Source organism: Canis aureus, chromosome 21 (genome assembly GCF_053574225.1).
Source record: "Canis aureus isolate CA01 chromosome 21, VMU_Caureus_v.1.0, whole genome shotgun sequence".
Taxonomy (NCBI): Eukaryota; Metazoa; Chordata; class Mammalia; order Carnivora; family Canidae; genus Canis; species Canis aureus.
In genome coordinates, this window is record NC_135631.1 from 8,797,706 (window position 1) to 8,812,735 (window position 15,030).

At 59.6% G+C, this 15,030-nt stretch overlaps 1 protein-coding gene and 1 long non-coding RNA gene across 9 annotated transcripts; one reads left to right on the forward strand and one right to left on the reverse strand.

The window, feature by feature from the left end:
- Nucleotides 1-1,691: 1,691 nt before the first annotated feature.
- LOC144292475 (uncharacterized) lies at nt 1,692-10,119 on the reverse strand. Of its 7 annotated transcripts, none has more exons than XM_077862814.1 (8): nt 9,762-10,119; nt 9,298-9,406; nt 7,583-7,790; nt 7,122-7,338; nt 5,886-5,962; nt 5,612-5,677; nt 5,099-5,198; nt 1,692-4,385 (listed from the first exon to the last, which is right to left on the reverse strand). In XM_077862814.1, the coding sequence occupies exons 2-6, from the start codon at nt 9,324-9,326 to the stop codon at nt 5,666-5,668; spliced, it is 543 nt and encodes a 180-aa protein (XP_077718940.1). In that variant the 5' UTR covers nt 9,327-9,406; nt 9,762-10,119; the 3' UTR covers nt 1,692-4,385; nt 5,099-5,198; nt 5,612-5,665. The 7 variants fall into 7 exon arrangements, 5 of the variants coding, with proteins under 5 accessions (XP_077718940.1, XP_077718939.1, XP_077718937.1 ...); XM_077862813.1 differs by having other exon boundaries at nt 5,886-5,977; XM_077862811.1 differs by lacking the exon at nt 5,886-5,962 and having other exon boundaries at nt 2,305-4,385; nt 9,762-10,101.
- On the forward strand, nt 9,073-14,659 carry LOC144292476 (uncharacterized). 2 transcript variants are annotated; one of them, XR_013359861.1, is made up of 2 exons: nt 9,073-9,339; nt 9,482-14,659. It is a non-coding gene; the product is annotated as an uncharacterized LOC144292476 (long non-coding RNA). The 2 variants fall into 2 exon arrangements; XR_013359860.1 differs by having other exon boundaries at nt 9,485-14,659.
- The last annotated feature ends 371 nt before the right edge of the window (nt 14,660-15,030 follow it).

The window sequence follows — 15,030 nt, forward strand, 5'->3', positions numbered from 1 at the left end:
TGGGAAATAAGGTGTTATAGTGAGTTTTTTTTTCTCTTTCCAGGATCAGATGAACTTGGGGAAATGTTCCAAGTGTTCCCCAAAACCTGGAGCTGGGGGAGAGCACACAAGGATGTGTGTGCTTCTGTGCTGAGCCTCCTGTCCACAAGGAGGCTGCCAGCTTGTGGCCAGGAGAAAGCCCTGGCAAGTCAGATGTGCTTGTGCAGGAGGCAGCCCTCAGGGGCCCCAGCCACCCACTGCTCCAGCTTCCACAGTTGGAATACGCAACTGCTTCATTTCATTTCTAGATTGAACCTTTGATCCCCACTTGCACCCTTCTATTATGAGAGTAGAAGTCCCTACATCTAATGTTATGGGTGCACGTGGGCACACACACAGCCATCTGGGAAATGCCTACACTGCACTGTCCAATAGGGTGGCCACAACCCTCGTGGCTTGAGCACTAGCTGTGGCTCCCACCGTATTTCTCCAGGGTAGCAGCTCATCTAGAAAGAGTGGTTCTAATATGTCTCCCTTCGTGTTGTAAGAGCACAGGCTGCTACTATCACATTACTTCAAAAAACCTTACAGAATACATAAAACAATGGTTCTTGAGACATGGGACACTAGAAGACGAAGGACTTTGACCCTGAGAGACCAGCAGCCTTTGAGGTAAGACCTATGACAGCCCGGGTCCTTCCTAGACAAAGTTTCCAAACCACAGCAGAGGGTAGAAAACCCACACAACGCCCGGAGGCCTTCCTGGTGAAGAGGACAGAGCCTGGAGGCCAGAGGCCAGGAGGCTAGAAAGCTAGAGTACCAGACAGGAAAGGGTCTGCTCAAATTAAGGAGTCCAGGCCCACAGGAGCCCCTTGACTGTCCAGCAGATACTAGTGAGCACTCGCATGTGCAGGAACTACCCAGCAGGGCAGAGAGAACCCTCCAGAAGAACCAGAGGGAACAGTCCCCAGGAAACCCTCACAAGGTGCTGGCAATACTGCCTGTTCCCAACAGCTTCAGGGGGCCTCACCCCATGGGGTGGCAGACGGAACATTCAGGAGGGGGTTCCCCTGACAGTGGGGAAAAATTAAGCCTGGACAAAGTGCTGCTCTCCTTCACCCAACAAAGTGTAAGAGTAAGACGTGAATGGATCAAATTGTCCTCAAGTAACTCAATCTTCAAGCGGAGAAAGCTGGAACAGACCAGAGAGCCCAGAAATAAACCCACGTGTACAAGGTCAATTCAATTATAGTGAAGGAACCAAGAACACCCAATGGGGAGAGGACAGTTTCTTCAACAAATGGTGCTGGTAACACTGGACAGCCACGTGCAGAAAGAGTCTGAACCCCTTCCTCACACCACACACACGTCAACTCAGAATGGATTCAAGTGGGAATGTCCGACCTGAAACCCTACAAGTCCTGGGAGGAAACACAGGCGGTAAGGTCCCTGACCCTGGCCTTGGTGATGTTCGCTGGGTTTGGCAGCAGAAGCAAAGGCAATAGAAACAAAAGTAAACCAGCAAGGCTATACCCAACGGGAAAGCTTCTGCACAGCCAGGGAAGCCACTGAATGGGAGAAAATAGCTGCAAATCATAATGTGATGAGATGGATATTTAAAATACAAGAACTCACATCACAAAGGACCAGAAGACAAAAAGCACCAGATTAAAAATGGGCAGAAGATCTAGACAGACCTTTTTCCCAAAAGACTGACACATGGCCAACAGGCACAGGAAAAGATGCCCTACATCACCGATCATCAGGGTTTGCAAATCAAAGTCCCTAGGAGTTGCCACCTCATGCCTATCAGAATCTCTGGTATCAAAAAGACAAGAAATATCAAGTGGGGGTGAGGATGTGGAGACAAAGGAAGCCAGACGCACGGTTGATGGGAAGGTAAGTTGGTGCAGCCAATGTGAAGCCATCATGGAGGTTCCTCGAAAAATTAAAAAATTAAAAAATTAAAAAATTAAAAACGAAGCAGCCCGGGATCCCTTACGCTGATGAACAGATTACCAAGAGCTGATATATCTACACCGTGAATAGGAGTCAGCCATGAGAAGGAACAAAATCCTGCCGCCTGTGACCATGTGTCCCCACACCCAAGGGTGTGATGCCCAGTGAGAGAAGGTACAGGAGAAAGATGAATACTGGGTGCTTTCACTCATATGTGGGATCTGAAAAAAACAAAACAAATGAACAAGGATAAACCAAACGGAATCGTTGTTTTTTTTTAACACAGAAAAATATATCTTTCTTTAAAAGAATGATATTTTCCAAAACAAACACGCAAAAAGAGTAAAGTGACAAGTGTGGCACTGATTTACAATTTGGCAGATCTCTTTAATATCTGGATTCACAGGGACGCCTGGGTGGCTCAGTGGCTGGGCGTCTGCCTTTGGCTCAGGTCGTGATCCTGGGGTCGTGAGATCGAGTCCCACATCGGGCTCCCCGCACAGACTCTGCTTCTGCTTCTGCCTGTGTCTCTGCCTCTCTCTGTGTGTCTCTCATCAATAAATAAAATCTTTTTAAAAATTCTGGATTGTCAGAGGACAGAAGACGTTTCATATCTGCCTCTGCATTGATTTCGTTTTCAATTTAAATTCAAGTCAGTAACATATAGTGTATTATGAGTTTCAGAGGTACAGTCAGGGATTCGGCAGTTGCACAGAACACCCGGTGCTCGTCCCATCACGGCCCTCGTCCCCATCCTCCCTTCCCCCGCCCCCTCCAGCAAACCTCACTTCCCTAGAGCAGACTCTCTTGTGCTTTGTCTCTCAGTCTGATTTTTCTGATTCTACTTTTCCCTCCCTTCTGGTCTTGACCCCGGCGTCTGGTCGACATTGGCACGTGGAACCTCAGCTTTGTCTGCCTGGCGGACACCTGCCACGGGCTGGTGGGAGCCTGGGAGCGCCCCCTCTTCCTTGCTGGGCTCTGTCCCCTGCTTGCACAGAGCTCCGGGAGCCCCAGAAACAGGCTGGCTGTGCATTTTGACACCACAACACCTTATTGAACTTTCAACAGCAAACGGGCTTGGAGCCAAGGGTGTGATCTTCCCCTGGGGAGGGAGACCTTCCTGTCTCCTGGAGAATGCCGAAATCACATGGAGGTGCGGGTGCTGGGGTCCCCCATCCTGGAGCCTGTGCTGACTCCAGGTGGGGGCACATTTCCTGGGGTTGGGGCCTGAGAGGCAGTTCTGAGGACAGCGGACCTGACCTGGACCTGCCGTGTTTGGGTTCCTGGGCTGGGTCCCAGCATGTCTGCCGGACCCCGGCCCGTGGCCCACTGGTGCCAGGTAACTGACTGCTGGAGACCCAGCACTGGGGAGTCTACCTCCTAGTTGGGTGAGGGTGGGGTCCCTCGAGTCCCCTGCTGCCCCGGTACCGGGCTGTCCTGTTATTCCAAGTGTGGCCCTAGGTCAGAGACCTGGATCTGTGGGGCACGCCCAGGTCCCAGGAGGCCACATACTGCTCTGGGATGGCTCACCTAGCCTTGGAGCAGAATCCAGGACTGGCCAGGGCCACAGGGGGCTGGACCTCAACTTCATTCTGGCCCTGGGGGGTGCATGTCATCTCTGCCCCCACAGAGTCCAGGACCAGACCAGCGCAGGTCCCTTTGGGTCCAGGGCTTGTGTCCTGTGTGGAGGGTGCCTCCCTCCAGGAGAGACAGTGAGGCGAGGCAGGGCACGGTGCCGGCTGGCCAGAGCCTCAAGGCCCCCACACTCACCATCACGCTCTGCCCCAGAGGCCCACGAGCATTCAGCTCCCCTGTTGACACAGAGGTCAGAGGGTCCCAGGCGTGAGCGGGTCCGTGGGGCAGGCGGCTCAGCGCTGTCCTGCCTTGGCCTGGCTGTGCCAGTCACTGCCCAACGGGGGCATGGGCTGCAGTGGCCCCAGGCCAGGAAAGGTGTCCTGATCCCTACAGCATCATCATTAGTGGGATGGGTAGGCCCCGTGATGGGGGACGCCCCTCTGGGGAGGCCCAGGCAGATCCTGAAGGGAACAGGACTCAGTGTTCTGGCTTCAAGCCCATGTCCTAGGGCCACCTGCCTGTACCTCCTGGTTCACTGGAGGGTGAGGAGGGAGTTCCATCGCTGTGGGGGCAGCCGGGCCAGCGAGGAGCCCCGGGCTGGGGGCAGCTGGCTCAAAACCCGAGCCCCTGGACTTCCCGGGCAGATGTACAGACATGGGCTCTAAGGAATTTCCCTCCTGCAACAGTTCCTCGGCCTTGAGGATGGCCTGGCCGGAAAGGGTCCAGGCCGCTCAGGTTAGGTGGCTGGGACTGGGAGGTCAGTTCATCCACCCTGGGCAGCATCTCAATGCTAGGAGAATGGAGGAGAGGCCTGGGCGCCGGGGACACTTGCTCCAGGCACAGGGGCCTTGTGGGGAGCCCTTCACGTCCCTCTGGAAAGATGCAGACAAGGTTAGCGTCTCAGGCAGGCTGTGTGTCCCCAGCTGGGGGACCCAGGGGTCCTCATGGCCCCTGCGTGGCCCCCCTGGTTGACCTTGTCCAAAGCCCTTCAACCCGGGGATGCCCAGCCCCTGCAGTGAGTGCCCGCATGCCCAGCCCTGGCCTAATTCAGGGTTCCCTGAATTAGGAGAAGAGGAGAGGTCCAGAGATGAGGAGGAAGGCCCTGGGGGCTGTGTCCACTGTGGCTGCCCCAGGAGGCTGAATCGGGAGGGGAAGGGGCCCTGAGCCCACCCGAGGGGCAGGACACACTTCATCCTTCAGAGCCGGGCCATGGAGGCCCAAAAGTGTCTGAGCACCCCCTCATCCTCCAAGGCCAGGGCTGGGCCACGAGTCCTGCAGAAACTGCCCAAGACCTTCCAGGAGTAGCTTCAGGAGGCCTTCTGGGCAGTGGGTGTGAGTCAGACCCAGAGGGGCCCTCCTGTGGCAGGTGCCCCCCAAAGGCAGCAGCTCAGGGTCCAGCTGTGACCAGGAGCACCACAGGCAGTGCCATGACTGGAGAGGCCTCATGCCTGCTGCTCCACTCAGGGGCCCCTGCTCAACCCACCTGCCTGGCCGACCCCCTCCCAGGCCTGGGTGCAATTCAGAGCAGTGAGCCATCACCCCTGGGTTCCCCCAGACACACCTGGGCTCCCAGGGGCTCACTTACCACTGTGCACCTTCAGGATTCTGTAAGCCATGGCTGTAAGCATGCGTTCCCCGTCCAGGATGTAGGCGTCCCAGAGCTTCAGGGTGAGGGAGAAGGGACTCTAGGGAAAATGGGGTGGGAGAAGCTGCCTGAGTAGGACTCGAGGGGTCTCAGCAAGGGTTAGGGGCTCCCATTGGCCCACATCCCCTGCCGCCGCCCTGGCTGCATCAGACAAGGGCCCCGCTTGGTGACCACATACCCCAGGTGGACCCCAGGCTGGGTGCAATGGGCCAAGGGCTCATCCACACCCCAGGCTGACCTGGCCTTCCCTGAGGAAGCTGAGGCAGAGATAGTCTGGCCCCCAGGAAACTCCTCAAGGGACCCTCCGGGCTTCTCCAGGGTGGGTCTGGGCTGTGAGCCTCAGACTCCAGGGTTCAGGGGTCGGACCTGACTTGTCTGGAGGCTGGGGCTGAGCTCGGCCCTTCCTGGGGTCAGACAGTTGGTCAGGGAGTAGGGGTCCTTGGGTGGCCTTACCTGGTCGATGAAACACTGAAGGAACTCCCTGGGGGTGTAAATGCCAGTGCACATCTATTCCTCGTCCTGGTGGAAGGGCAGCAGGTGCTCAGGACCCACCCAGCGGCCCCATAGAGCCAGGTGGACACACTCCCCACGGCCCCGCCCAGCCCCGAGGGCACCCTGAGTCCCCCAGGAGCAGGAACATGACACCAAACTCTGGCCAGCTCAGAAGGCCGCTGCCCCCACCCTGCCCCGGGTCTTGGGACGGAGCCTCCAGGGAGCTTCTACTCGCCATGTGCTTCTGCTTGGGGAGAGCTCTGTCAAGAATATACTCATGATGGGCCTGAAACCTCAGCAGTTTGGGTAACCCTGGAATGAAGGAGCCTGAGCAGGCCGCAGGCCCCCAACAATCAGGGCCTCCTCCCCCAACCAGGCATGGGAGGGGGGTGTCCTGGCAGGTGCCTCCTCCCCCACACCCCTGATCCCATGTGTGCCCACAGCCCTCCAAGCCCTGACTGGACCTGCACTTCCCAGAGAGCAGGACTGACTTCCAGGCCTGGGGGTCAGGCCCCCAGGGCCCTCATCCTCACAGAGACCCGCTAGGTGGGGGCCCTGGGCTGAGGACCAGGCCTGTCTGACCAGCACCCTCTTTCCTGCTATGGCCTCTGCGGGGGCAGGCGGGTCTCAGGCACCCAGGGGCAGGGAGTGCAGGCCATGCGGAGGGTGATGGGTGTGCGGGGCCATCTCTGGGCTTGGGAGTCAGGCTGGGGGCAGAGCTAGGTGTGGGGAGACCCTGCCGCCTGGGCTTTGTCTGGCTGGGGTGGCACGGGCCTGGGGGCATGCAGGCAGCCAGACAGGAGGCTCAAGGGGCAGCGGGAGGGCTAGACTGGCTACAAATAGTGGAGTGGAGTGGGTGGCCATAGCTCCAGGACCCCGAGGGGCACCTGGGGAGGTGGAGCCCTTGCAGGTGGGGAGGTGGGCTGGGTGGGGTCCCTCCTGTCCCACTGCTGCAGCAGCCCTGCAGGGAGGCTCTCCTGAGCTCCAATCCATCCAGCGGCCAGTCCAGCCCCTCCCGTGCATGGCGTGCAGCTGGGCCAGCGGCCAGAAGGCTTCCTCCTCGCTCAGGTACATCAGCAGGACGCCCACCAATGGCTCATGCGCTGGCAGCAGCCCACCTCCTGCAGGAGCCAGCCCCCCCTTACACCCCCAGGGAAGGTGTCCACCTACAGGTGGTGGAGTTGGGGGATGGGGGCTTCCTCCCGCCCAGGTTGTGATTAGGGCTCTGGTCTCTCCAGGATCCAGACCCGAGGTTTAGGAGCAGCGGTGTCGCAAGAGCCCAGGCAGCCGAGCACTCAGGCACCCGGGGTACCCTCTCCCCCCAGCCCCCTGCCCGAGTCCCAGAGGAGAGAGCCCATCCGTTGCATCTTGGGACAGCGGAAGCTGGGGTCCTAACCGTGTGTCCTGTCGGGTCACCAACATTCAGAAAAGGACACGTGTGGGGCAGCAGGCCTGGGGGCAGAACACTCACGGTGTTGTACGCGGAATAGGCCGACAGCACGTGGAGAAGGGCTTGCAGCCCAGGAGGCGGCCGGCAGGGTGGTCTGCTCAGTGTGGCCCTCGCCCAGCAAGTCCCAAGAGGTGCGGACCCCAGCCTCACAGGCCCTGCGGTCCTCAGGGCACGTCAGTGGGGACTGGTCTCTGGGGTCAGGTCTGCACCCGGTGACAGCAGCGACCTCAGACACAGCCTGCTGGGCGGTTATCTGCGTTCTGGGGTTTTCCGTTTGCCTCCAGGAGACAACCCCAGAATGCAGCTCCTGGGCTCTCCCAAGTGGACAGCTCCCCCTCCAGCACCAGAGCAGCCCCCCACGCTCGATGTCCCCCTGGGAGCCAGGTGCTCCCCTGGTCCCTGCTCCCCTCATGCCTTCTTCCCCCTGCCCTGGCGTGTTCCCGCCTCATGTGAACACCACCGGCCACCATCTGGCCACCTGCCTTGAACAACTGCAGCAGGTGCATTCGGGCCCTGAGCGCATCCACAGCGCCTTGCCTGTGTCCTGACCTGGCCTCTGTGTTAAGGACCTCGTGCCGCTCATCCAGGAGCATCTCGGGTGCCTCCGGGTTGCAGCCGTGGTGAGAATGCCGGGAGCGTTCATGCAGGTTTGACACAGATAAAAGATTCGAAGCAGTTGGGTCACTATCTCTGAGCAATATGGGTGAGCGGTGAGGTCCCGTTTCAGCATTTCCTGACCCCCGCCTGCACGAGTCTGTACCCCCAACTCCCACTGCCCCCCTGCCAGGCCTGCTGGAGGCTGCCTCACTGGGGACCAGGGGTCACAGGTCAGCCTGACCCCGCCGCACTCTGAGGCCCAAGGGCGACACAGGGTCACCAGGTCAGGGGTACAACACACCCCCTCAGTGGAGGAGCCTCGGTGTCTCTCAGTGAGAGGTCCAAGCGGCCCCCCGGGAAGCTCAGGCACCCCTGCCGGCGGCTCCTCAGCCCGTCCCCGCGCCCCTCTGACACGCACCGCCGGCCTCCGCACGCTGCACACACGGAGCTCCAGCCTCCGCTCCGTGCACCTGCACCCACCCTGTCCGGGCGCCACTGCTGTCCTCTCCCTCCTACTGGGTCCCTGGAGACTAGCAGGACACCCGGGCTTCTGATGGGACGGGCCCTCAGAGGCTGTAAGGTGGCCAGGGAGGCGCGAACATGCCCCACACTAAGCAGCTGCACCACATTGTTTGAGGGGGCAGGTAATGATGTGGGGGGATGGCGTGGGGGGATGGCGTGGGGGGATGGTGGGGGGAATGCTCTGGGGGATGCTGTGAGGGATACTGTGGAGGGGATGGTTTGGAGGGAATGGGGGTGGATAGCGTGGGTGGAGTAGGGGGGAACACATGGGGAGATGTGGCGTGGGGGATGGCGGGGGGATGACGTGGAGAGGAAGGTTTGGGGGGATGGTGGGGAGATGGTGTGGGGAGGAGGTGTGGAGGTGATGGTTTGCAGGGATGGAGGGGGATATCATGGGGGAGGTGGGGGGGAGGGAGAGGGGGGATGGTATGGGGGATGGCGTGGTGGGGATGTTGGGGGGATGCACACACAGGGTATCCCTGTTTTCTAAGATACATCCGAGAACGACCATAGGTACATCCCCCCAGGTCTGGGGTTTCTGTAACACACTTGCAACTGGGGACCCATGAAGTGAGCACAGGTCCCCAGGTGGACAGGGACGGCATCGGGGGGTCATCACACTATTCACGCTAACAGACAATGCAGATTGTCTAAAATAAAATTAAAAAATTCAAAATACATAGAAACACCAAATGTGGTCACGTTTACCTGTCTGACCTCATTTGGTCCACCTGTGTCCTGGTCCCTCTGCAGCTGTGCTGCCCGCCCCAGGGTCCCTCACTGCTCCCCTATGGCCCCCGACCCTGAGCCCTGCTCTTCACAGGGTAGTTCTATGTCACCCGGTGGGGTTCAGCTCACACAGTGACACCGAGAGGCCTGTCCTGCGCCCTCGTCATCAACAGACCCCGAGGGGATAAGGGGTCGTCCCAATCACTTTACCACAAGACAGTATGGTTTGCTGCCCTCCCTCCCCCTCTCCTCAGAGCCCCCGTGTTCCCCACCCAGAAGCCCCTGGGCATCCCCTGGACCCCGGAGTGTCCCTGGAGCCCCCAGAACCCAGCTTGGCCGGCAGCCTCACCTGACCCCACAGCGGTCCCAGAACACCATGTGGCTGCGGAAGGTCTTGTTCACGTCCAGGGCGATCTGTTTGGTTTTGGGGAAGAGACCTCAGGCTCCTCCTTCATTTCCTGTGGGGAGAACCCGGGGGGGGGGGGACATTGTGAGGGACTCAGAACCCTAACTGTCACCAACTGCCATCCTAGCAGGGAGCACTGCTGACCACCATGTGAGGGTGTCTCACAGGCCTTCCTTGTTCCCTGTGATTCCAGGAACGGGCACAGGTGCCCACCAGCCCGGGGACCGGGTCACGGCTCCTGCCCAGGTGCTGTGAGCAGGGAAGGTTCTCCTGGGGGTCAGCCCTGGGCGAGAAGGGACACGGGGGTCAGCCCGGGCAGGGAGGGGACACCACGGGTCACGCTGAGGCTCTCCTCTTCCCCCAGCACAGAGGCCTCTCCAAGACTGAACACCAGGCTGGGCCCTGACCTTGCCTGCAGGGGAGGCTGCTCCCTGGACTCTGCTCCCAGGGCGCGGTCCCATCTCAGGGCACCTGAGTGCCTGGAGAGTCGGTGTCTCTGTCCTGGTGCCTTCCTGAGTCCTGATCCCCTCCCCCCAGGTGGGGCATGGCCCGGCCCGCTGTCCTCCACTCCCTGTCCCCACCCGAGAGCTCATTCTGCTTCGTCCAGCGGGAACCTGGCACCAACCACCTGCTCGGCCCCACTCTGGGCTCCAGGCCTGTCCAGGGTGCCAGCTCCCATCAGCCTGACGCTCACTCTGTCCACGAGGAGCTCAGAGCCCCGCAGTCCTGTCCTTCTCTGGAACCTGGGCCTACACTGCTCCATGGACAGAGGAGATGAGCTGGGGGCAGCAGGGAGGTGGGGGGGCCTTCAGGTCTGAGAGGCTCTGGGAGATGTTGGGGCCACCCTGGGTCCCCAGGCAGGTGGCCTCAACCCTCCCCACAGGTTCCCCTCAGCTCCTGCCCAGGCCTCCACTAAGGGCCCGACCTGGTGTTTCCCTGGGTTCCTGGATTTCACCTTCTCGATGTCTAGTAGACGCAACCACACCTGTCCCCGCACCTGGGGAGGGACCCCTTATAGCCCCGACAACAACCCAGCTGCAGGAGGAAGCAGTGCTGGTGAGACGGGCCCTGGTGGTACCATGGATCCCGGGGAGCAAGAAGGATCTAGAAGATTCCAGCTTGAGCTCCCCGGTGTCTCCGGAGGGGCTGTGTCCCCACAAGGAGCAGGACACCGTGGCCCTGACCTGACGCACCCCTCACTGCCCTCCTTGGGTCTCCACTTGTCTGCTCACTAGATCTCCCAGCAATGTTGCTGGAAAGGACACGTGTGGGGCAGAGGAGCACCCAGCCGTGGGAGGTGGGTGCCTGGTGCCACGTCCATGCGCCCTGCGGGGCCCAGAGGAGCCAGGGGGACACAAGGCCCCTCACACTGACCCCGCCTCCGGGGCTGTGGCACATTAACGGCAGCACATGTAGTGCTGGGACAGGGGGGTGAGGAGACACCCCTGGGGACGGCCTGGGGGATGGGGTCTGCAGACAGTTGGCCCCACACCCCCAAACCCCGGCCTGCACGGTGCCCAGGACAGGCTCTCACCTTGGCCCCGTGGGGGCCGGGCCCGGGCAACTCCTTCTCCCTGGAAGGCGAGGGAAGCAGAGCCCCGAGGACCGGGCCCCGGCCCCACAGCCCCCACGTCTCGGCCCGGGGGTCTCGGTGGGGGGAGGGCTCCCCCAGGGAGGGCAGGGGCTGCCAGTGCTGAGGTCGGGAGGGGTAGGCGTTCTGGGGTTGAGAGGGTTGGTGTAGATGGTGGCTGGGTGGGGGCCCCGGCACCCCCTGAGGTGACCGGCCACTGTCCTGGGGGGACCCGCCTGAGAGATGTCAGCACCACCCGAGTACCCCCGTGACCGTCTGGCTGAGGTCCCCCCGCCTCCCGGGGCCTGACTGCCCAGCGTCCAGCCTGCCTCTCCCGCACCCTGGCCGTGCCCCCTGCTGGCCCCTGCCTCCCCCCCCCCCCCCCTGCTGTCACTCTGTCACTTGGGCCCATTTTCCCTCTTGTCCTGTTGGAGCCCCTGACCAGCCCCACCGTGACCCATCCGAAGGGTCCCTTGTCACTGGGTGGTGAGAGGGACTCGGGGGCCTGCGAGCTGCCCTGCTGGCCCCACATGGAGGCTGGTGCCTGCCTCTGCTACCCACCGTCACTCCCTGAACCGGCCTTGACCCTGTGGGCCTTGGGGCCCTGGCCTGGGGGTCAGTGAGGAGCACCCTCTGTCCTCAGCCCTACCGGACCAGCCTCCGACAGAAAGGACAATGCTCTCCCGAGCTCCTCACCCCCTGCAGCCCCCGCTGACCTGACTGGACGCCCCGATGAATGCAGCCACGAGGCTCTCCCCCAAACAGGCTGGACGCCACTCCTCTGAGGGCCCTGTGGCCTGCCCCAAGGTCAGCTCCTTCTTGCCCACGTCCCCGCTGTGTCTCCTGGTGTCTCAGCACCAGCCAAGCGCAGACATGGCTCTCCGAGGCCTCAAGGCCGAGACCCTGACCTGGGGGATGGGTCAGCCTCCAGAAAGGCGTTCCTGCAAACGCAAACCACCCCTGAGAGGGATGAAGGCGTGTCTAGGGCACTGTGCAGAGAGCCGTGATGGTCCGTGACTCTGCACAGCGAGAGGTCAGCGTCGTCCCAAGGGCCCCGTGGAGACCTGCTTGGCGTGCCTGCACCAGAGGGGCCCCGTGGTGGGGACCAATCAGATCCAGGAACATGGGGCTGGAAGCTGAGTGGCTCCTCTCTTCCCGGAGTACCGCGGGCTCCCAGAACCCTCTGAGATTGGCCCCCCACGACAGGAAGGGCCTGTCTGTCCAATGCGAGCAGCCCGACAGCCTCACCTGCTTCGACCAGCGACGATCCCCCCCCGGCCTCCCCTGCACCCGCTGTGTGATCACTGTCGTGCTTCATTTGCCCCTGATGCCTACACACCCTGCCTGAGCCCATCCTCTTGTCTTCATTCCTGCCTGGGCCCTACCTGCTCGGCTTAGACTAGGATCCCTGAGTGGGTCCCACCTATACTTGGCAGCTAAAACACCCACCTGGACATCAGGCGCTCCTGTGGACCATGATCCCCGTCTGGCCTTCACCTGCTCCTACTGGCCACAAAACCCACTTGGGTCTCATCTGCAGGACTCTGGCTATGATCCCCGCCTGGTACATAACTGCCTTTGCCGCTGATCATTCCCACTGGGCCCTACACCTCATCCCTGGCTGTGAAGCCTGCCTGGGCCTCACCTGGACCTGGTGACTATGATCCCCACCTGGGCTTCACCTGCTACTCTGCCTGTGATCCCACCTGGACTCTACCGCTGCCGATCACTACGATCCCATCACTTCCTCCTGATGCCCCAGAATGTCCCCCGGGTCTCACTTGTTCCAGATGACTGTGGTCCTTGTCCCGGCTGACCTGGCTCATCCTTGGCTCTGATGCCCAGCTAGGCCTCACTTGCTCTTGCAGGTATTGGTCCTCACCTCTAGTGGGCGCTCCAGCGTCTCTGCGCTCTCTCTGGGCCTCACCTTGATGGTACTTGGCTATTATATTGGCCTGTTCCGAGGCCAGCAGGGTCTCCAGGTCCTCCTTCATGGTGCTGCAAAATGCATCCAAGTGTGACTCCAGGAAACCCTTCAGAGAACACACAGGTCTCTCTGCTCCCTGTTGAGATCCCCATCTGTCTGCCCAGAGCGTGGACACAACCCTCTAGCTCCGAGGGGGACATGCTGGGCTGGCGCATCACACGCAGGCACTCGCTCTCTGTAACTCGCCCACCTACAGGTCACCTTCCCAGCCCCTGTCCCAGGACACGCTGTCATGCTGAGACCTCGGAGCACCAGGGGCCCATGAGTCTCCGGGGAACTCTTGACCTGATGCCTGGGGTGACGACTCCCAGCCCGATGCAGCACCGGGAGCTGGTGGCATAGCCACTGAGCTAGTGCTCCTCCGTGCATGGTCTCCCTTCGATGCCACAAGCCCAAGCACCAAAGGGAAAAAGCAATGAACTGGACTTCATCAAAATTAAAAACTGATGCCTGCAAGAGGGTGAAAATACAACCCGCCATGAATGCAACGAGATGTGAATGGCCTGGGGATGGCTCTGGGGGCAGCTGGAGGGACTCTGTGTTCCCTGCCTGTGAGGAGTGTGCCCATTTAGGAGCCAGGAGGTCCTAGGAAGCCCTGCTCTGGCCTACCCAGGCCACTGGGTTGCGGGGTCATCACTGTCATTTTCCATGGGTCTAGGAAGGACTGGAAAGGTCATGGCTGGGTCTCCGCTGCACAGCACATCACTTACAGGGGAGTGGGGTTCCCGGTCGCACACCCTGTCTCTTCCCTTGGACTCAAGCAGCATGTGACAGCCCTCTTCCCATGGTGTTGTGGAAGGACTGCAGGAGCTGCCTCAATATCAGATATGGGTGTCAGTGCGGTCTTTAACCTAGCTTTGAGGCCAACACCCACACCTGGCACCCACAGATTCCACAATGCCCTGTGAGGAGCCGGGAGTTGCTCCCACTCACTTGTGACCTGTTGCTGTGTGAGACGCACCTAATGTCTACACTAGGTTTGGAGGAAAGTGGGAGTGTGGTGATCCAGGTAGAGTAAAAAAGCCACCAACTGCCTGCAGACACAAAACAGAGTGGGCCATGCAGTGGTGGTATCCGTGGGGCACCACAGTTCTGCCCACAGTGGGGTCTCGCATCATCAGTGCAGGTTAATGTGGTCCAGTCAGCACTTAGCCCTTCACCTTGAAGGTCAAAGGTCCATGGGAGGGCCCTTGTACCACACACGGTGGGAGGGGTTATCAGGACCCTCCCAGCATCCTACCTCCCATCCTCAGGTCCTCCCGGCCTCCTGCCCTCTAGATATCCTGGGTGTCACAGATGTCCTCCTGCACCCAAGGATTCTCAGCATGTGTTTGGCACTAAGAACTTTTGAGGGGCACTTAAGGGCTGAGTAGGTTAAGTGTCTGACTTGATTTGGGCTCAGGTCCTGATGTCATGGTTCATGGGACTGAGCCCTATGCTGGGCTCTCAGCTCAGCTGGGAGTCTTCCTGAGATTCTCCTTCTCCCTCTGCTTCTCTCTCTCTCTCTCTCTCTCTCTCTCTCTCTCTCAGTTAAATCTTTTAATGGGCAGCCACAGTGGTGCAGCGGTTTAGCACCGCCTTCAGCCCAGGGTGTGATCCTGGAGTCCCGGGATCGAGTCCCATGTCAGGCTCCCTGCATGGAGTCTGCTTCTCCCTCTGCCTGTGTCTCTGCCTCTCTCTCTCTCTCTCCCTGTGTGTCTCTCATGAATAAATAAAATCTTTAAAAAATAAATCTTTTAAAAATTTAACCTTTAAGAACATTTGAGAAATCTTTATCTCTGCAGACCTGTCTTCATATTTGTAATGACTGTAGAATTGCCTTCGTGAATCTGCCATGATTTCTATCAGAAGCCCCTATTCTTTAATATTTATTAAGGTATAGTTGACACAACATATATTAGTTTCAGGAGTACAACCAGTGATTTGACAATTGTGTACGTTACTCAGCCCTCCCCACGAGAAGTGTAGTCACGGTCTGTCCCCATACAAAGTTATTACAATACTGTTGACTGTATTCTCTATGCTTTTTCAATTTCCTTGACTTAATCATTTTATAACCAGAAGTTTACAGATCTTCATATTCTTCATCTATATTCCCCATCTCTCACCCACATCCCCT